Raw genomic sequence first — 23,170 nt, forward strand, 5'->3', positions numbered from 1 at the left:
TGCCTTCTAATTTAAAAGGTGTCAAAAATAACTTCTAAAGTTTAGAGCAGAAGAAGCTCTATTTCTCTAATCACCATTAAAGGTAAAATGATGGAAAGAAAACCTTATTAGAATGAAGCCCGGTTTCATTTTGAGGTAAGGAAGTTGTGGAAATGATGTATCTCAGAGATTCCATGCTTAGGGTCTATGGAGAGACTGAAATACATCTAAGTTTAATAAGCACTCATCAAACCAGATTATAATGGAATCAAGTGGAACCAGAAAAATGCTAATCAGAAAAGGAAAATTATGAGCCCAGGGTAACACCTCATTTTATCTCTGCAGAAGAACTGACACATTTCTTAGACAAATTTTCTAAATGTTGAAAAAAATATTTAATGTGATGAGACACCAAAGCCTGAAAGCCTTGTATGGGTGTGCCAGAAGTGCTCCCTGGCCTCCATTGCAAAATCAACCATGGAAAGATACAACACAATGAGCTGAGACCAAGTGCATCTGGCTTTGATAAAGTGATCTCTATAAACACAAAGCACTGCTGGGACCAAATTGAAGGCACACTAACATTTTCCAAAAAAACCTAATGTCAAAGAATTATGACACTTTCCAGTATTTTTCCCAAAACATAAAGAATTTTCACTGTCTAATAATAATAGAGACCAAGAAAAAGTGATAAATTTTTTTAGAAAACATGATCTATGAGGAAAAGAGGGAAAAAAAACCTGTCCATGTTTATTCTTGAGAAAAGAAGCCGGGGGGGGGGGGGGCGCTGATAAATCTTCAAGTACGTTAAGGGCTGTTATAAAGAAAACAGTGATCATTTGTTCTCCAGACCCATTGAAGATAAGACAAGAAGTAATGGGCTTAATCTGCAGCAAGGGGGATTTAGGTGAGAAATTAGAAGAAAAAACTTTCTAACTATAAGGGAAAGTTAAGTACTGGAATAGGTTATCAAGGGAGATTGTAGCATCCCTGACTGTGACGCTTCCTGGGGTTCTCCACCCTCCCTTGGAATATTCCAGGAAGCATCTCTTTACACAAAAGGGAGAAACAAGGAAGGGCTGGCTCTTCCTGGAGCAGCTTTTAATCATGCACTACTTTTAATAGCACAGGAGTTGGGCAAGGGAGAATCTTCAAACCTCTTCCATAGTCAAATTCCTTTCTCTGACCCACCCCCTCAGAGGTTGGGGCCAGAGGATCTCTTTGACCTAACCTCAGCTTCTCTGAGGGAGAAAGGGAAAAGCACTGATCCTCCACCCCTCTGGGGTGACCTTTTGACTCTCATACTGAGTCAAGATGTGCAGCTGTTCTTCCTCCAGGGTCCTTTACATTTTCACAGACCATCAGGCAGTCATAGACTGGGAGATGTTCCCCTTTCTTCCTGGCTGTTACCTCTATCCTCTCTCAAAGCAGCTGTCGTACACCTTACTTGGGCATGTCCCACCATTGAGTGGGTGTCAGATTTGGCAGTGCACTGCAGCTGCCTCGGTGCCCCCACTTTTGGCTGGAGATACTGCCATCACCATGGTCTCTACTGCCTTTGGTTCCTGGGCTACAGGACTCGGAGAATTTCCCTTCAGGTCAGTATGGCTCCTCGCTCCCATGGAGTAGGCAACTTCTCATCACCCTTCCCTCAGTCTCAGGTATTTGGTTGCATACGCTGGGAAGGTAACTTGATCATGATCATCTCCACAGCTTTTCCTCTTGTGTACTGGCAGCAGGGATACAACCCCATCATCCCTCCTCCCGGTCAGCTACTCTATTTGCACTTTGGCTAACAGTCCCATGCAGGTTTGGAGCTAACTTTTAAGAGAGTCTGATTCATTCTTTTGGCATTTAAAGCCATAATATAATTCCCCAAAAGCACAAAATAAAAATGTCTTCCTATACAACTACAACCAACACATTTGACCCTTCATGGGTATGTATAGGAATCTGTGCTGTATGCAGAGCGAAGGCTTTTACATCAGGAACTTTTAATCCAGACTTCACATCCTGGTAGCATCTGACGGGGTTTCATGACATGGGTCTTAACTGTAGTCTTACCTAGCAGTCCCAGTATCTCTCCATTCAGTGACTATCTCCCTGTTAACTTCCACCTTCCGTTCCCACAGGAGATCCAATGGATCTGCACCCAGGAGGGTGCTGCAGGACATATGGGCAGTAGTTTGGGGTGTGAATACCTCAGCATGAAAACTATATGCTATTGGTGGAGTAGCTGACTCCCTCCCTCTGAAGGTTCAGTCATACAGTTAATTCTGTGAGTTCGGGGTGCAGCTGGCCTTTCTGGCACTGCATTGGGCCTCTGTGGGCAGAGAGGGCAACCCTGGGCAAAGTGACCCAGCTGGTCACATATGGCATACCACTTTTTCCCACCCATCCCAGAGGTTCTTGGAGATGGTCTCCTTACCCTGCAGGTGCAGGTCTTGGCTTGGACTGAATCCCTGTCCTCTGATCCCATTCCATCTCTACTAAGTCTCTATCAAACCCAGGCGTCCTATCCACATAATGGTCTGCCTATTTCCCAGCTGTGGTTACATCTCTAAGATCTTTGTCAATTAACCATGGTTTTAGGTCGGGGTGGCAGAGTGATTAGAATTGTTCTAAACCCATAGGCCTCACTGACTGTGGTAACCCCACAGCTAGTTTCCCATTTCCTTATGTAATCCCTAATTTGGGTGGACACCTGATCATAGGTCATATTCCCTTTTTTTTTTTCCCCTGAACTTCCCGAAACTTCCTCCTGTACACTTCAGGGGTCAATTTAAACATTTGCAACAAATCTTGTTTGTATAGCCCATAATCTTTATAGTCTGTGTCTCTGTGGGCAAAAATGTCTAAAGTCTTTGTCTCTGATGGTGGTAGAGCCAGATACTAGACCAGGTCTGCCTGCTCCAACTGGTTCAATTCGCATCCCATTTCAAAAGCACTTAGAAACACATCCCCTTCTTTAAAGCAAGGAAATAATTTGGAGTCCATGTCACCTGCTGGGACAGGTACATGGGGTCTGGCACCACCTACCAGATTAGGGTTTTCCTGTCACAGCTTCTCCATCTTGAGCTGATGTTACTGATCTTTGTCCTCTTTTTGCTCATGCGGGTGCTGCTTCTCCTGTTCTGCAAGCAGCTGGGTTTCCAGGCACACTCTGGTCTTCTCTAGCTGCAGCCTCTCTTGCTCTGTTGAGCTGTCCATGATCCCTGTTGCAATGGTGCATTCAATCTGGATGGAGCATGGTTGCTGCGTCTGTCAGTGTCTTCCCTGCTTCCCTTCAGGAAGTTGGCTCCAAGATTTCTCCCACCTGCTGGTCTCTCTGTCAGTGGGCTGGATGCTTCATGCAATCCTGGACCATCATTCCTTTTCTGCTCCTCAAAGTATATCAGGTCAATTAGTTGTGCTGTTGTCCACTCCTCAGTTTTGAGCTGTCTTTTTCTCAACCAGCTCACTTTTGCAGCTGTTCATTACTCCACCCCCGCCCCCTTTTGCTAGTCCTTTCCTGAAAAGACTGAGATTTTTCTGTCTATAGTACCTGCTTTCACTGTGGCTGTAACTATACTGGCAATTCCCCACTGTCATAGATCCCACACATGCTGCCACCATATTGTCACCTGTCTCTGGGCAGGGACCCTTGTTCCATTCCCTTCAAACCATGGGGTGGAGGTGGGGGCAGGGGTTAAGGCCGCATAACTCCCTGCCTTAAACTTTGATATCCCCAGCAAGCCAGCCTGCCTAAAGACCAGTGCTTATGCTTTGCTTTCTCTCCAAGGGCTATGAAGAGTGTACTGCCCGCAGTTGAAAATTACGCACAGTTCTCTCCAAGCAAGCACATTTATTATTAAAGTAAAAGCATTAGAGAAAACATAAAAACAAAAAATAGAAGTTCCTATACACACGCTGAAAGCTTAGCAATGGTCACCATCAATCTTATGGGGCCTTAGTAGGCTAAAGTCCATCTAACCCTTTACGGGTTGGGGCATTCGTTGGACATGAGTTCCTGTCATTTTGCTGGATCAGAATGAAGGCCCTGAGATAATTCAAATGCAGCCTTTTAAAGCCACAAGCCCTTTGTTCTCCTAGTCTCTAGAAACCCAGTTTGAACCAGAATACATGAGCCTCCCTAGCAGATGGTACCTCTTTGGAGGTGTTTACAAAGTCAGAGATTCACCCTAATCACCCCCTTCCCACCCTTTTAGTTCCTGAAGGAGGTGTGGTAACGCTCCTCCATGAAGTAGAACACAATCATACATACACTTCATACAGTATGTTCCCCCAAAGATACTGCACACGTTTGCAACATCTGTCACAGTAGGCTGGGGAGAAATGAAGATGTATCACTTACCACAAGCCTCAATGGCTTACTTGTCTATTTAACTCTCTGACACCTGCATGCTTTATCCCATATGCTGTCTCCTGTGGATGGGGAAAACTGCCTGTCAAAATTCATTAAGCTGCCACCTTATCCTCTTTTAAATCCTCCTTAAAACCCACTTCAGCACAATGCCTAAGTCGCTCCCAGCTGGCACTGACCTCTAAACTGAGACCCCTGCTTCTCTGATAAACTCTCTTTCATTGTAACCAAAGCCTTCCAAACCACCCTGCCCCATTTACCTGTTTCATCCTACTGTTGCATCCTGTCTGGCATGAGCTCTCTGTGCAGGGACTATCTTCTTCGTTACTTGACTTGACAATGCCTAGCACAATGGGCTTGATTGGCACTAGCATCAATAATAATAAATTAAAAAAATCTGTTCTATCAGTACTTTTTTTTGGGGGGGGGAACAATCACAAAAATGTATTTTATAAAAAGTATATAAGGTATTTCATAATAAGTACAACTATCAATGGTCTTTAGTTTCACAGGTCATTTATTAATTGACTAAGGTACTAAATGTCCTATTTTGGTTTGGAGAAGATAAGAAATATTGACTTTAAAGGTGTAGTGTAGACAGCAAAAGCTGTGTGCATACAAGCTTGCATGTGTATTGTGTGGGTTATGTCAGACACAATGCTTAACATTGATTGGAAGAAAGCTAATGAATATGTAATATGAAAAGATGTAAGAAACCAAGTGAACAACGACCCAAGTCAGAAATACCAGGCCGGAAGCTGAAGGAATGAGACTGAAGAATCAGACCAGAAGCCATGAAGTACAGAAAAGCCTTCTGGTACCCCAGAACATGGCAACTTGGATCTTTACCTGTTCCACCTTATCTGTTTATTCTCTGTCATAAATATATTATCAGAAACTGTACATGACAATCATTCTGTCTGAAAATTTACAAATAAAGGTAAAAATAGATTTCTAAATTGGGTGGACTCATAACTCAGTTTCCCATCTTATTCAACCTTACAACTCATTTATTAAGACTCTCTCCTATACTTACCAAGATATAACTTATACCCCAGCACCTATTACATCTTACATACCCTCTGAATTTGGCTCACTGTATATGAGTGTAATTTGATGACACATACCAAGGTGTTAGAAGAGAGGTGTAGTGGAGCAAGAAAAGCAGCAAAACTAGTAGGTGGAAGAAAGTGCAAGTTAGAATCACGTCCTGAATTTACCTTCTTCTGGCTCACTGGTGTGAAATGACACTAACTTAGATTTTTGTACACAGGGTGTCAGTAGTTCTATGGGCATCCAACGGGGTCTTCATTTTCATTTGAACCTTAGAATTCTGGAAAAATACAAACACCTTTTGACAATCCCGTGTATCTGCTGTGTATGTATTAACTCAATTTTTAAAATAAGCACAACTATTTTCCTGTGGGGAAAAAGAATGAAGACTGATAAAATCCAATCAGTATGATGACATACACAGCATTTTTACAAAGGAAAATTTATTTAAGTTACATGTACCACATATAAAATTAACATTAACTGAAACAGACCTAATTGTTTCAATCATTTATGAATAAGCAGTTACACTGTAGACTACAAAACTGTACAATTTTAAATTTAGTAACTGATTCTTATAGCATAGTGCAATTGTAACATTTTATAAATAAAGAATTGTGCCATTTTTATTTAAAGTGCATTAAATCATTTTCATGTATACAACAAGAAGAGCTGTAGTTGCAGTCCAAAGCTTTACCCTGGAGGAAACTCATAAAATTTGTAAATTTCTTTACACACTAGTAACCTATGGTTCAAACTTCAACCACAATTAAAAAATTAGGCCATCTAAGAAGTAACCACGGGTCTTTGTATACTAAGCCAATAATTGGGATTAATATCAAAAGCAATTCATGCAAGAATTCAAACTACTGGGATTAAAGCTGTTTGGCTCCTAGTGATATGTGTATTTCAGAAAGCAACTCCATGCAGCTGCTGTTGCTAAAACATTTCACAATACAGTATGTAATGCTCATATTGAAGTCACCAATATTAGGTATTTTGGTGAATTATATTCAGTTTAAGGAATGCTGTCCCATTGAACGTATGTAAGAGGATGAGCACTGTAAATTATACATAGTATTTTTTTTACTGCATATGGTAGTGAAAAGAAATGTTCCCTGGGATCTGGTTAGTGAACATGTATATAACTCTAGAAAATTGTAAAATGATTCTATTAGCCCAGGGGATTCTAAACTGATGGGCTAGAGTTAAACTTGATGTCATAGACACAGTCTTAATATTTATGTGCTGTGAAATTTCTGTTTATAAACCCATTTACTATCAATTTTCATAGTTTTTTTGCAAGTAAAGTAAAGCTGAGAGGAAAAAAGGAAGAACTACTGTAGGCTTTAACCCCAAACTGGTTCAGAAGGAAGGGGTACAGAATAAAAGGTGGACAGAGGTCTACTGTACATACTCCTAAAAGTAACAAGCAAAATAAAAGACCCATTGACTTCAATGGGATTTGGATCAGGCCTAATACACACACAGCCAAATTATGCCCCCCAATGCATGTGCAGGGCTTTCACAGGCTTTGTGTGAGCATGGGGGAATTGGCCCCATAGGCTTGTCATTGCACTTTGATTTATACTATAGAGCTTAGTAAAATTATCTGCAATTGTATTCCTAGCCTATATTTTGGCAAACACCATTACATTTCTGCTTTCTCCTCGACCCATTTCCTACTCCGATCCTTAATAACTTGTAGGAACACCAAGAATAAATGAAAGTAGATAACTGTATGTTTAAGGTGCTACCCACGTTGGAAGAGCTGTTGTGTAGAAAGCCACACATCTGAACATGTCTACTGACGCACTGAGCACTATGGGTCTGATATAGCTCTCTGTTTGCAGTGGTGGGAAGCACAAAATGGGGAGGGGACAGAAAAAAGGAGCAGGAATTCATGGCAAGTCAAGTAAAGTATGATCCCCTATTCCTATCAGGTCTGGAGAAACATCTCTGCACTCATTCCATGTGATTTTATAGATACATGCAGGCACTACTATAACAGTTACGCAGATCTGAAATGGGCAAAGCAAGCTGCAGGACAGAGTCAGGGAGCAGTACAAATGGGGCTGATTCAACACACTGATTCCCCACATTCCAATGCCATAAAACTATGTTCCTGGCAGATCTTGGGGTATCTTCCTATTGAGAGGGCCAGGTCCCTGCCCCCTTCCTGTAGCCGCTTCCCTGAAAGGAGCACTGGTTGAGTTTTCTGTGGCTTTAATGGGCCTGAGCCTAGGAGGTGCTGAGAATCATCTAAGAGGATGGGAACTGAGGACAATTGATGACTCTCAGGATTAGGCCCAAGATGTAGAGATTTTAAGATTTACTCCTTTCTGTGGGATTTTCCCTGACAACTCTGTGTGTTATGTGTATTATGTGTGTGTATAAAAAAATTGTCGTTACTTCTATTTTTAAATGCATGGAATAGGCTCAGATGCTGTAGTGATGGCAGCTATCTAAGTTCCAAGTGAGAGACAGAGATGTGATGATGGAATGCTGCATGCAGGAACACAGAAACTACATACTGGTCCATCTACTCATGTATTCTATCTCCAACAGTGGGCAGTACTAGTTGTGTCTGAAACCTCACAGCAGGCAGTTATGGGGAAAATTTCTTCCCAACCCTCTTGAAGCAAGAGGATTTATATCCCTTCCAAATTCTTGGTTGTGTTTTTTGTTTGTTTTAAACTCTTGCCACTGTAACTCTGGAAATGTATGACTAACGAGAACATCCAATCTTTTTTTGAATCCCATTAGACTGTTGGTCTCAGTGTCCACTGATCACACTTCAGCTATCCATGACATAGAAGAGATATGTTTAAACTAGGGCTGTCAAGCAATTAAAAAGTTAATCGAGATTAATCACTCAATTAAAAAAATAATTATGATTAATCGTGTGATTAATTACACTGTTAATAACAGAATACCATTTCTTTAATTATTTTTGGATGTTTGTTACATTTCCAAGTATGATTCAATTACAACACAGAATACAAACTGTACAGTGCTCACTTTATTATTTTTATTACATATATTTAACTGTAAAAAAAGAAACAGTATTTTTCAATTCACCTAATACAAGTACCGTAGTGCAATCTCTTTATCATGAAAGTTGAACTTACAAATGCAGAATTATGTACAAAAAAACCCTGCATTCAATAATAAAACAATGTAAAACTTTAGAGTCTACAAGTCAACTCAGTCCTACTTCTTCAGCCAATCGCTCAAACGCGTTTCTTTACATGTGCAGGAGATAATGCTGCCTGTTTATTGTTTACAATGTCACCTAAAAGTGAGAACAGGCATTCGCATGGCACGGTGGTATCCAGCATTGCAAGATATTTACATGCCAGATGCACTAAACATTCATATGTCCCTTCATGCTTCAGTCATCATTCTAGAGGACATGCATATATGCTGATGACAGGTTCTGCTTGACAATGATCCAAAGCAGTCCGGACTGACGCATGTTCATTTTCATAATCTGAGTCAGATGCCACCAGCAAAAGGTTGTTTTTCTTTTTTGGTGGTTCAGGTTCTGTAGTTTCTGGATCAGAGTGTTGATCTTTTAAGACTTCTGAAAGCGTGCTCCACAATTCATCCCTCCCAGATTCTGGACTGGCACTTTAGATTCTTAAACCTTGGGTCGAGTGCTGTAGCTATCTTTAGAAATCTCACATTGGTACCTTCTTTCCATTTTGTCGAATCTGCAGTGAAAGTGTTCTTAAAATGAACAACATGGGTTGGGTCATCATCCGAAACAGCTATAATATGAAATATATGGCAGAATGAGAGTAAAACAGAGCAGGAGAGATACACTCCTCCCCTAAGGAGTTCAGTTACAAATTTAATTAATGCATTATTTTTATAACGAGCGTCATCAGCATGAAAACATGTCCTATGGAATGGTGGCCGAAGCATGAAGGGACATACGAATGTTTGGCGTATCTGTCACATAAATACCTTGCAATGCCTGCTACAAAAGTGCCATGCAAACATCTGTTCTCACTTTCAGGTGACATCGTAAATAAGAAGCCGGCAGCAATATCTCCCCTAAATGTAAACAAAATTGTTTCTCTTAGCGATTGGTTGAACAAGAAGTAGGACTGAGTGAACTTGTAGGCTCTAAAATTTTACATTGTTGTGTTTTTGAGTGCAGTTATGTAACCACAAAATCTACGTTTGTAAGTTGCACTTTCATGATAAAGAGATTGCACTACAGTACTCAGGGCAGGCAGCAGCTCAGCAAGCAGGTGCTTGGGGGGTGGCCAAAGGGAAGAGACGGCACGTCGGGCTCTTCAGCGGCAATTCGGTGGCGCAGTGGACCTGCTGCCGATCGCGGCTTTTTTTTTTTTTTTTTGCCGCTTGGGGCAGCAAAAACCCTGGAGCTGGCCCTGACAGTACTTGTATGAGGTGAATTGAAAAATACTATTTCTTTTATCATTTTTACACTGCAAATATTTGTAATAAAAATAACAAAGTGAGCACTGTACACTTTGTATTCTGTGTTATAATTGGAATCAATATATATGAAAAAGTAGAATAACATCCAAAAATACATAATACATTTCAATAGGTATTCTATTATTTAGTAGTACAATTAAAACTGTCATTAAGCAACAGATCTAGTTTAAACTGATACCAAAATGTGCTAGAACACAGTTTTTCTCTCCTTTCAAGAAAGCAGACTATATATAATTGTTTTACTGCCTGAGCTCTTAAAATGAAGAGTGGATTGGGGGGGGGGGTTAGGTCAGTTTGCATATGTAAAAGAGATTTATTAAAGCATTACTTTTTTTGAATTTCTGAAAATATAATTATTGTTGCATTCCAATCCTAAAAAGTGCTGCGCACCTCCAATTCCAAGATGAGCAGCAGCACTCTGTACCTTGCAGGGTGGAGTCCTTAGAATTTTGTGTTTTAATATTCAATTGCAGTTTTCCTTGAGTAAGGACTGCAGGATTAGGCCCTTACTGAGACATCCTTGCAGTTTTAAATAGTTGTAGGATACCTTGCAGTTTAGGATTAAATAGGATGAGAACATACTACCAATGTAAATATAATCAATATGGCAGCAATTCACGTGAACTTTTCCCTGCAATTAAATCAGACATCTCCTGCAAGAAAAACATCCACCGATACAGATTTTTTTCCACTGTAAATTTGCTACAGATATATAGAAAAGTGTTATAGCAAATTGCAGAATAATAGTCAATCACAAATATACAGGCAATTATCTAATGCAATCCATTTGTCTTTGGGAAACTTGAAAATGAGTGAATTAATTTTTAAAGCATTTTATTTTGTTTAAAAATAAAAGGTTTCTGGATGTACATATACAAGTACTACCATTTGGCTTTCAAATGTAAGAATGTAGATCCCTTACTTATGTAAGATTATGATACCTCTGAATTATAAAAAGACAGATCCTTGGAGCTAAAGATATGAGGCCAGATTTTGATCTCACTGCTGTAAATAAAAAGTAACTCCATTGCAGTCATTAAAATTGCAGTGCACCAGCATAAAGCTGATGTAAGTGAGTGGAGACTCAAACCAATAATATGTAGCTGTTATTATAGTACTCTGCTGTTTTATATTTCATTTTGTTTATATTATGAATTATTTTGTTTAGAAATTACATTAAACAAGACTAAACAACTCTTGCAGATATTGTCCTTGTTGGCTTTTTTTTTCAATCTGAGCTCTGTTCAAAATGAACTTTAAAATTAATTAAAATAATTTGATATTGATAAACCTGATATTATATTTTATTAAATATACAGTGATACAATTACTATTTTTAATATTTGCATAAAAACTAGTTAGTTTACAAAGTAGGCAATTCAGGGGGAGAATTTCAAAAGTACCTAGGGAATTGAGGATTGCAAATTCCATTAATTTTCAATGAGAACTGTGCTCCTGGGAACCTTAGATACTGCTGAATATCACCCCACAAATTACACTGAAAAACTTCAATAACATTGAAAAGGTTTGTTTCACGTAAGTATTATAATACTTATTTGTAACAAGATTTTTTGGGGGGGTCAGTTACCTTCTCTCTTGAGTCTCATCAGGCTGCACGTAATGTCTAATCGGGTCTGTTCAGATTTTTTTCTCCCTTATTACTGAAGGTTTTGTACTATATATATTTACTTCATCTCATCTAGAAGGCTAGGGCTAATTTAGCCAACAAGATCAGCAAGAATTGAAATAATAAACTTCAGCATAGGCATTTATTATGTAATATGTTTGGTAGCACATTTAAAATCATTTTCAAGGAAACAACTACAATCAAGTTAAGGGCTCATCTCTTCTTCAGAAGAAATAGGAATGTATTATGATGCACCCTAAAAAGTAATCTGCTGTTATGCCTGTTCTTAAATTGGCAGAAAACTCCCACAGACTTTAATTGAAGTTATGCATGTCAGGATTGCAGGATCAAGGCCATTCATAATTAAAATACAACCCACCATGTCAAATTTTCAGAAAAGTGGCAGCTCATTTGCAATCACATTTGCGCATTTTGCAGCTATGCCTTTATTATTTCCCTGTTAGTTTCCTCTCTATAATAAATAGCCCTAACCTTTTCAATCTTTAATGATTTTCATTGAACATCTCTGAACTGCTAGTGGCCAAAATTGAACACAGCATTCCAAGTTTTGACTGCTGGAGCACTAAACCAACATTTTTACTGAGCTGTCGACAAAAATTCCCCCCTACCCATAGGGTACGTCTACACTACCCGCCAGATCGGTGGGTAGTGATCGATCCCCGATCACTCTGCCATCAACTTTGGAACTCCACCACGGCGAGAGGCGGAAGCGGAGTCAACTGGGGAGTGGCGGCCGTCGATCCCGCGCCGCGAGGACATGAAGTAAGTGATTCTAAGTCGATCTAAGATGCATCGACTTCAGCTACGCTATTCTTGTAGCTGAAGTTGCATATCTTAGATCTATTTCCCCTCGCACCCCCCACCCCTGCCGGTGTAGACTAGGCCATAGTCTTTTTTTGCAAGGGGTTGCAAGTCATTAAGGCCTTCTACACTGGGGAGAGGGATTTGATCTAAGATATGCAACTTCAGCTATGAGAATAGTGTAGCTGAAGTTGACATATCTTAGATCAACTTAGAATCACTTACTTCACGTCCTTGTGGCGCGGGATCGACGGCCACCATTCCCCCGTCGACTCCGCTTCTGCCTCTTGCCGTGGTGGAGTTCCGGAGTCGACGGCAGAGCGATCGGGGATCAGTTTTATCGCATCTACACTAGACGCGATAAATCGATCCCTGATAGATCGAACACTACCCGCCGATCCGGTGGGTAGTGTAGACGTACCCTTAGAACCCGGGAATGATGGTGAGTAGTTCAAATTATTCCTTCCAATGTATTCCAGTGTATTATTCCTTCCTACCAGTAACTGATATGTATCAACACTGAATTTCACTTGCCATCGTGCTGCCCAATGGTCTAGCTTTGTAGATGTTAATGGTACACACACAATGCCATAAATCAATGTATTTAACAGCATTGTCTTACTAGGGCTCCTTGGGGCACCATAATGTTTAGAGATGCTGCACCTTGGGAATTGCATTTGACTGGAAATATTTTATTCATTTTGATTTCTAATGTGCAGAAGAGGCACCTATTCAAACTCTAGGTGCTTTGCCATCAATTCAGCGCTAGTCTTCCAGCAGTCCCCAACAAAATGTAGCCTCAACAATGCTTTCTGGACCCACCAAAAAAGGGCCACATTAAGACCGATCTTCCTCAAAAGCCTGGGTAAAGTATACCCTGAAGGTCAACAAACACACTTGAAATAGCCTGGATCTGCTCCACTATAGCTGAAAAAGATTAATGATTTTTTTAACTTGGCTCTATATTTTCAATCTGTTTACTGTGTGCATTTGACTGTATTTTGTGTAATCAGTCCCACTCTTGTGTGGATGGTCACTTTCTGGCCCTGTTTCATGTACTGGCCTAATGACACCACCCTCATATATTGCTCTGGAGAGACCTTGTATATTCTCTTCCTTTAGGGTGTTTAACACTGACAGCAGCAATAAAGCTTAGACTGAAGAGGAAGCAAGTGGACATGTACACACAGATGAACACGAAAGGAAAATGGGAGGAGTTTAGACACTATGGCTAATTTATATATTAGCTCAATTTTAGTTACGCCTTGTATTTCCTGTACAGTGCTCAGAACTATTTCATGAATAGCCTTTTATGTGCTCTAGAACTGGCTGTTCTAAGAAGACGATCAATTAAGTTGTCAATAAATTGATTCTCTACACCAGGGGTTCTCAACCTTTTTCTTTCTGAGGCTCCCTCAGTCATGCTATAAAAACTCCACGGCCCACCTGTGCCACAATAACTGATTTTCTGCATCTAAAAGCCAGGGCTGGTGTTAAGGGGCAGCAAGCGGGGCAATTGCCCAGGGCCCCATGCCACAGGGGGCACTGTAAAGCTAAGTTGCTCAGGCTTCTGCTTCAGCCCCAGGTGGCAGAGCTCAGGGCCCCATGCTTCAGCCCCATGCAGTGGGACTCCAGCTTGCTGCCCTAGGCCTCAGTAAGTCTAACACTTATCCTGTTTGGCGGACCCCCTAAAACTGCTTGCGGCCCTGGATCCCTGTTTGAGAACCACGGCTCTAAACCTCTTTCCAATGTGACATCTAACCAGTCTATATGAGGGTAGGTGAGGTCACCCATTACTACTCTTTTGTTATATTTAATTGCATCTTTGATTCTTCTCAAAAGTGTGCTCTCAATATCTTTCTCCTGATCAGGAGGCCAGTGGTACCCTAACAGTGTACTTTTAGTCTCATACTTAAGATTTGCATCAAGATACTCTGTATGGTCAGAAATGTGATCTCATGAGATGCTGTTCAGTCTTTCTGGCACAGTGATAATCCTCTGCCTCTGTTACTTAGTCTGTCCATTCTATATAGTATACAGCCAGGTATATCATTCCTTTCTCCATTCCACCTAAATGCCTATAATGTCAAAATCTCTTTCCATTGCCAGACATTCTAGTTCTCTTATTTTTGCTTTCAAGCTTTTTACATTATTTACCCAATTACCGTTTTTTATTTTTGGATGGTACCTAAGCTATCAGCATTACCTGAGCTATCACAGGGAAACGATTGGTGTCTTGGATATAACTATGTGAAAACAGTTGGTTTTTAAATGGTGACCACTCTACACAATATTTTCACTCAAAAGCAGGAGCACATGCCCTTCCTGTGGATGAAAGTCAGTTCCCTCATTTTGAAAATATGGTCCTTTGGCTCCAGAACAAATTTACAAAAGTGAGGAAACTGACAATTATGCATGAATGGCCTGATTATCAATGGTGCTGAGCAGTTTCAGCTCCCCTTGAAGCAAAAGGAAGCTGCTGGTGCTCAGCAACATTGAAAAATCAAACCACAAATGTCCAATATTTAGTAACTATAGTAGGGAGGAAAAGGGAGTAATGAGAAAAGAATGAGCTGGGGGTGAAATTCAACCTGAGCCTGATCCAAAACCCAATGAAGACAACGGGAGACCTTCCACTGACTTCAGTAAGTTGTAGAGTAGGCCCCTCCGTGATGAGGGATGGGACAAGGCCCTTTACACCACTTAACGTCTGTTACAGAGATACAGGAAGCGGGCAATGATGGCGTGCCAGCATCCCCTGCACACGGCAAAGTAGAGCTTTCTGCTTGCTTTAAACAGGGCTAGGCATGGGGGAGGTGAATGATGTGTTCTTCAATTATTCCAAAATCATGTTCCTTTCGTACTTCAAAATTGGGGTTCAGCGGCCAATGAGCATAGATAATCTGATCTCTAGGGTCCTCTGGCCCCTCCACTATTTTCAACATTGTAAATTTGGGGTACTTCCAGTGTAGATCTTGTGAAAACCTATAATTTTTTTATTTAGATCAACCTAAAACTTGAAACTCTGCATATAATTAAAATCATACTAACACTGTTCTATAAACTAAATTTTAAACAATATAAAATAATACATTCCATAGAAATACCTATTACATTAACATAATGTTCTCTTGGAAATATTATGAATTCAGGATACGAAAATTGAGATAAACAGTTATCCACAAAAATTTCAACACAATAACTTCAATGATCATAATGCAGCCAGACTGAAACAATGTCCCATGTAATACTATAATCAGTGCCTAACAGTAAAGTATGAATTCTGCTTACATAAAGTCCTTGCACAGGTGAGATTTGCTTATTGAAACACAATATTTTATCTAATGATTTTATTGCTTCTCACTATTGCTTTGACTCTACAGCTTATATAAACTGTATCTTATTGGGACTTTATTGCTCTTATAACAAAAGCATTTTTTTTGCATTATTGCTAAAATGTTAAATGCTAGGAAAAATTAAAAAACTAGCAAAAGCTTTTAGGTTGGGTACACAAACCACGGACTGCAACAGGTTTCAACATTAAAGATACAACTTATTACTAACAATAGATCTAGCGTGTTAATAATTTAAAACAAAGTAAATATTCTTTTAATTAAATTATGCATGTGCATTTTTAAAACACTTGAATTGATGACTGAGCTGTGAAGAATCCCAATATTGCTAAGAATGGTCAATTTAACACCTCTGGGACTAGTACTGTTCAATATTACATGTTCCTTCAAGCTGTTCAATGGGGGCAAGTCCCTGTGGCTGTGTGGAGTCCCACTAACTTCAGGGGGATTCCATGTGGTGCTGGGCTCTGCCCACATAGAACAATTTGCAGAACTGTGGCCTAAGACAGAACTGTCTAGATACAGAAACTTGAATAGAATGTTGGACAGAGCCATCCATTTCTGTGGGGTCAACTGGCTTTTAAGAAAAATTTCTTCTTGTTGAACTATTGAATCTGGTGAGGCAAGTGTTTAATACGCAGATATGAACATAAGGTCATTCAGATGCATATTATGCAGTATTTACCTCAGGACTATTAGTTTTACAATTACATAATTTTGGACTCAACCCTGTAGTCCTACATAGGCCAAACTTACTGACTTCTAGCAGAATTTTGGCCTCTGTCAGGACTATTACTGAAGAGCCTTTTGAGTTTAAGGACATCTTTATAAAAGAGTCCAGATCATTCAAGCTATTAAAGTGACCATAGTAACATCAAGGGCAAGGTAACGACTCTGAAGTCACAATTTGATTGCTGGTCTGTTTCTGAAGCAGTGCATTTACAGGCACTGCCCCTCACTTGGGGCACACAGTGTTTCTATAATCTAGCCCTATCTGAACATTACTCTGTAATTTTAATCCTTCGCTATCCTAAATTCAGTCCAGATGGTGTCCTGAGATCTGCATGTGAAGAGGACCCTCTGGGTACAAATCTCTCTGATCCTGCACGGAAGAAGAGTGTAGTGTCTTCCCTGGCTTATCTACAGGTCTAAGTTCCACACTGAGTGAGGAGGTGAACATCAGGTAAGCCAGGAGCGGAGGAGAGGGTAAGATTATGGTGGGGACCCACATTGTCCCACTCTGGCATCCTTGGATATTTTCTGCTGAATCCTCCTACCAGACCAGAGCCAGTGCAGAGGCATACAGCCTCCATATGGTCAGCTCTGGCCTCCTACAGATCTCTGGAGATCTTCCGGATTTGTTGTTAAGTACAATGGCCTACTTGGGCAAGGGGGTGGGAATCTCTCTGATGGAACAACCACTGAAATCACAGATCTCTTCTCCAGAGCCCCATGCTATGGGTTTTGCCACAGGAGGGCGTGATCCAGACTGGAAGAGAAGTAGGCCAAGAGTAGAGGAAGAATGATCCAGTGGTTAGGGAACTAGATTGCTACTCAGGAGACTTAGGTTCAATTCTATGCTCTGCCATGGATTTCCTGTGTGACCTTGGGCAAGTCAGTGGGTGTTACTGTGTCTCTGTTCCCTAGCTGCAAACGGGGGATGATAGTCCCTCCCTACCTCACAGGGCTGTTATGAGGATAAAGACATAAAAATAATCGTGAGGTGCTCAGATACTCTGGTAATGGAGGGGCATATTAGTACCTAGACAGAAGTGGAGCAAAACTCAGTTCCTCTTGGGATAGAATTTTAGTCACAACTGTAGGTGTTTGTCCTGATCAGTTTTTGGCACTTTGATGCAACTGACCAAACTCATGGAAAGGATAGAGGAAGAGAGGGGTAGGTTTTGTTTGTATAGTTTTAACAAGTCTTATCTGTGTTTGTTAACAAGCAAATAGCATTTGTGACCCTTATGCATAATTCATTTCAAAATTTTAACAAATGATCCTAGCAATAATTTCCAGTATATTTGATACTTTGTGTGTGTGTGTGTGTGTGTGTGTATATCTATATTTTAAAAAATCAGGTATATATACATCATAGGTATTTATGAAGTGATGATTTCTTATAAACAATAGAAAACTGGTAACTACTAGAACTTCATTAATATTCAGGGATAGATAAAGAACACAAATATCCTATATAGTTTGAGGAGAGATTTCAGTCGGTGTTGAGCACCTACAAGTCCCAGTGAAGCCAACGGGAGCTGCAAGAGCACAGTCCTGTCAAGGTATGGCCGCCACCATACAATATTAAATTTGATTAGATTAATGCAAAGTAATAGCCAGATATCATTAACTAAGTAAATAATGGAATTTGAATCTGGCATTGAAACTAAAATAAATTATTGCTAATATAGAAGTGACTCACATTTGAAAATTAGTTCTGGGTATAGCATAAGGATTATTAATGTCACAGAAGTTTGCCACAAAAGCTACAGTGTTCCAAAAGTTTAAATGAAAGGAAAGATACCATTTGAAAAGATTGAGTGGCAGCAGCATAGTAGTGTATACTCTCTATACTGTACAGGTATTTTTCATCAAAATTTGAGATTTTTTAAAACTATAATGGAAGATAATAAAGCAACAATATAGTATATTTACTTTGACATTCAGGGGACTACACCCCAATATTGGTGCCTAGGCATTTATACATGTAACTTCCATCAGCACTAATGGAAGTTTTACTATAAATTCCCATTCACTAATGAAAGAATAAACCTTAAGTTTAACAAAGAAATCCAAAATCAGGGTATTATTTTCTGGTAAGCTTTTTCTTCTGTCAATACAACCTTGTTATTAGAAAACAACATTTTTGTTCTAATAATCTAATGTGGCTTCAGGGAAAAGATCAGAAGCAGCTTAAATTAAACCATTCATGAAAGGAAGCTTTGCCTTTTACACATGGAGTATTATCTTAGAATAAAGTGAAATGATATGTATATAGTACTGAGCATCATAATATGTGATGGACTCAAAGATTAAATTGTTAGAATAGCAGAAAATATGTTCCGTAGGCATTTTTGCTACATACAATTATGCACCTGACATCCTCAAAGAATTTTCAAACTTCAGAATCTGAAACCATAGCAGAACAATGAGAACATGAAATAACACTTGTGTATCAATAGCAAACTTTAGGGAACCATTTACTGTAGGTACTAAAAATATACTATTTTAAGCAAGTTATTTTATTAAATATTTCCTTATACACTTCTGAAAATATTAATCTGTCAAAGAAACTTAAAATGCTGCACCTATTACAATGCAGAATTCCTAGAGGCCATATTGTGCCATAGATTTCTGAGTAGAACTCCCCATCTATTTAAATGAGGAATTCTGCTTAAAAATCAATGTTACAATAGGCCCTGATGTCCTATATTTTAAAAAATGTATAGTTGATTTTTTTAAAAGAAACAAAGCAGTAGTAAAGACGAAATGTGCATTCTATTCTAGCATCTATCCAGAACTCATGAGAAAATAGGTAACATTTAAAATACTGATCAATTTATATTGAGATATAAAACAGTAAACCTGCACAAGTACTTCCTCATTTTAGCAAATTAATGGTCCAGAAAGTATTACAATAAATACCAAATGAATCAATAGTTATTGGGTCATTATTTTAAATTGATGATATACATTTTAGTTTATGTCAACAGAACCAAGGACATAGTCTTTACTGTTTCACTAAGGCTAAGAGAGAGAGAATTTCTGACAACAGAAAAATCATGCAGTATAACTGAGCTCAAGCACATAAACTATTTTAAAAAGGCTACAACTCTTCAGTCTACCTTTTTTAACTAATAAAGTTAACTTAGAATCATAGTGAATGTGAATGACCGGTTTAGACTATTCATAGAACCTGAGCATCAATACAATTTGAAAGAACACTAATCATTTTGATTTTGGAAATCTTCCTTAAACCACTGAGTTCATTTCGGTTAATGGGGTTTCTCTTTACAAAAGGGTCAGTGCATCCTGTGGCTTGAATATGAATTAGATATGTACAATCTAAGGAATGTATCTAACCAAAGAGCGTTGCAGGAATTTCTGAAAAACAAAATGCTAAATAAAGTCCTCATAGCTGTTAATCAAACATCACTAGGTGATCTTGCTCTTTGAGACAGGCTAGAAGGGATACAGCCACAGCAGATGAGCCAAAATGCTTTTTGTATTTCCTGGTTTCTAAAAGCATATATTACAGGATTGATGATGGAATTGTAGGTGGCAGGCAGGAGAGTGGCATAGGTATATATTGAAGGATACGTGTAATCTGCTATTAAAGAATAGAGCGTAAAAGGCATCCAACAAGCAGCAAAGGTCCCCAAAATAATGGCCAAAGTAGACACTCCTTTTCGGGTGGTCACATAATGGGATGTGGCCAGGAAATGGTGTTGCAAGGCAATCTGATGGGCATGGCGCATCACGATTTTACAAATTTGAATGTAGAGCTGCAGCATGAGAGCAAACATGAGCAAGAAAGAGACTGAAAGAATAGCTGCATTATTTTTAGTGAGCGGTCTGATAACACTGCAGGTGGATTCATCTTTGAGGCAGTTCCAGCCCATTATAGGCAGCAGTCCAATACAGATAGATGCTCCCCAGAGCAAAATAAGCATGATATAAGTAAAAGTGACAGTCTTTTCTGAATTATAAGTCAAAGCATAATACAATGAGAGGTAACGATCAACAGTAATAGCCAGCAAGCTGCAGACAGATGCAGAGAAAGAGGCAACAATCAGTCCAATAGTGACCAGTTTTGTAGCTTCTGATTGTAGAAGATAGGCAAAAATAAAATTGATGATCAATCCAATTCCTGCTAAGAGGTCTGCAAGTGCCAGGCTGCCTATCAGAAGGAACATGGGGGCACGAAGATTAGGATTTTGGAAAATGATAAGGACCACAATGGCATTTTCACAGGAGATAAGGGTTCCTGAAGTACACAAAACAATGTCCCAGGGGTTTACTATGAGCTCTGGTTCTGGGTCTACGACAGGAATCAGGGAGGAGACTGCAGTTGAGACATTCTCTGGAGAGCTGGCTTCTAAGTGATCTTGAGGCAGCCAGCTTAAATTAACCTTCAGATCTTCATTCATTTTAACCCCTGTCTTCTTCAATGAAAAGACATTTTTTAATGTTCAGATACAGTACTAGTGAAGTCAAGAACATGCAATACCTTAGCTATTTCTATGAATCTCATATGCAGGCAGGCACATGTTACATAAACGTGACAGTACAAATGATGAAGAAAAATGCGTAATTTAAAATTGCCTAAAATTATTTAAAGAAAACAAAAGAACAGGACATGAAGTAATTAGAGAGATTTTCTTCATTAAATGGAAGCGGAGAACAAGTGAAATGTGGTATGGACACATAGTACTGAACTAAAGAAATAAAAACCCGTTAACATAGCTAGAACTGTTTGAAAGGTGTTTTGGTTTAACAAGATGAACAAAACCCACAGCACATGAGTTTAAATACAGAAAAAGAGCAATTGTTGCATGATGCATGAAATAAAATCACAAGTCACCAGCTGGGTTTGCAATTAAACATCAGGGTTTTTACCATTTTGTTAAGAATGCTCATGATTCAAACCTGGAGCAGACAACACAGCAACATTCTTTTAACCCCGGGAGCCGCCGTCCTATCTACCTCAGCTAGAAATTCGGGCCGGGGGATATTTACCCCGCAGAGCATCCTTGGTCGTGAATTAATAGCAATGGAGGTGATGAGGTGGGGGAGACAGAGCAATGCCATGCAAGCATCTGTGCGAGGGTAGCACAATCTCATACAGACAGATGGAAACAGACAGTGACAGACAGACAGCGGGACTAGCCCTCTATGGTGGTCACCTTGGCTTCTCCCCTGCTGGAGGAGGAGGGTCTCCAGGTCCTTTCTATGCAGCAGGGCAGGCTGCTCCGGGCAGGCTCATTGTTTGCACTGCACGGACACGGGGAGGGGGCGGCAGTGCCAGCTCCTGGCTGTGCAGTAGGGAGCGCAGGTGCAATCCCCTCCGCGCCGGCCCCTGGACGCGGTGCCTGGTGCATGGGGCTGAGGCAGAGAGAGGCGCCGGCACGCGCGCACAACAGAGGAACAGAGGCGGGGGCGCGCGCCGTGCGGCGCTGCCAGTTCGCGGGAAGAGGAGCTGAAGGCACGTGGGCAGCAGTGGAAAGGGGTCGCGTGAGCGGCGCGCGCACGGACCCAAGTTGGTGGGGAGGAGCTGAGGCACGCGCTGACAGGGAGACACCTGCTGCTCTCTGGTGCGCAGGCGCAGAAGCAGCCGTCCCTGCCCCCAGACGACCTTCTGGGAGGAGGGCTAGAATGAGGGGATGTCTGCGCGCCCCGCGAGGCACGAGCGCCGGGTGCTGCGCTCTGAGCCCCCTCCCCCTCCGCCTCCCTAAGCAGCCCCGCTACAGCCTCCCCGACCCCAGCTACAGCCCCTCGACTCGCTGAGCCTCCCCCAGCTACAGCCCCCACCTCCCTGAGCCTCCCGCCTCCCTGATACTCCCCGCTTCCCTGAGCCTCCCCCTCCCCAGCTACAGCCCCCACCTCCCTGAGCCTCCCCCAGCTAAAGCCCCCACCTCCCTGAGTCTCCCGCCTCCTGATACTCCCTGCTTCCCTGAGCCTCCCCTCCCCAGATACAGCCCCCACCTCCTGAGCCTCCCCAGCTACAACCCCCACCTCCCAGATTCTCCCGCCTCCCTGATACTCCCTGCTTCCTGAGCATCCCCACCCCAGCTACAGCCCCCACCTCCCTGAGCCTTCCCCACCCCAGCTACAGCCCCCACCTCCTGAGCCTCTCCTCCTAGCTACAGCCCCCACCTCCCTGAGCCTCCCCTCCCCAGCTACAGCCCCCGTCTATCTGAGCATCCTCAGCTAGCTCCCCGCCCCACCTCCTGATCCTACCCCTTTGAGCATCCGCCAGCTACAGCCCCCACCTCCCTGAGCCTTCCCCACCCCAGCTACAGCCCCCACCTCCCTGAGCCTCCCGCCTCCCTGATACTCCCTGCTTCCCTGAGCATCCCCAGCTACAGCCCCCACCTCCCTGAGCCTCCCCTCCCCAGCTACAGCCCCACCTCCCTGAACCTCCCGCTCCTAGCTACAGCCCCCACCTCCTGAGCCTCCCCATCCCAGCTACAGCCCCCACCTCCCTGAGCCTCCCGCCTCCCTGATACTCCCCGCTTCCCTGTGCCTCCCCTCTACAGCCCCTGCTTCCCTGTGCATCCCCAGCTACAGCCCCTGCCTCCTGAGCCTCCCCTGTTACCGTTGCCCTGAGCCCCTGAGCATCCCCAAGCTACACCCCCTGCTGTCCTGAGCCCTCCCAGCTGTAGCCCCCAGCTGCCACCCTGAGCATCCCCACTTCCCTGTGTATCCCCTAGCTACAGCCCCTGCCATCCTGAGCATCCCCCATATACAGCCCCCTGCCACACCCTGAGCCTT

The 23,170-nt window shown here is 41.5% G+C and overlaps 1 protein-coding gene across 2 annotated transcripts in view; it reads right to left on the reverse strand.

Moving 5' to 3' along the window:
- Positions 1-21,791, reverse strand: part of GPR12 (G protein-coupled receptor 12) — a 44,362-nt gene extending 22,571 nt beyond the window's left edge. Inside the window, exons 1-2 of one of the 2 annotated variants that reach the window (XM_039523390.1) lie at positions 21,583-21,791; positions 19,576-20,841 (exon numbers count right to left, since the gene is read on the reverse strand). In XM_039523390.1, coding sequence (XP_039379324.1) covers positions 19,822-20,841; positions 21,583-21,777 — 1,215 coding nt within the window. In that variant the 5' untranslated portion in view covers positions 21,778-21,791 and the 3' untranslated portion in view covers positions 19,576-19,821. Of the gene's footprint in view, positions 1-19,575; positions 20,842-21,582 lie in introns of those variants that run through there. The other variant, XR_005593821.1, reaches the window with a different exon arrangement.
- Between the last annotated feature and the right edge of the window lie 1,379 nt (positions 21,792-23,170).

The sequence above is a fragment of the Mauremys reevesii genome, linkage group 1 (assembly GCF_016161935.1).
Source record: "Mauremys reevesii isolate NIE-2019 linkage group 1, ASM1616193v1, whole genome shotgun sequence".
In the NCBI taxonomy this organism is placed as follows: Eukaryota; Metazoa; Chordata; order Testudines; family Geoemydidae; genus Mauremys; species Mauremys reevesii.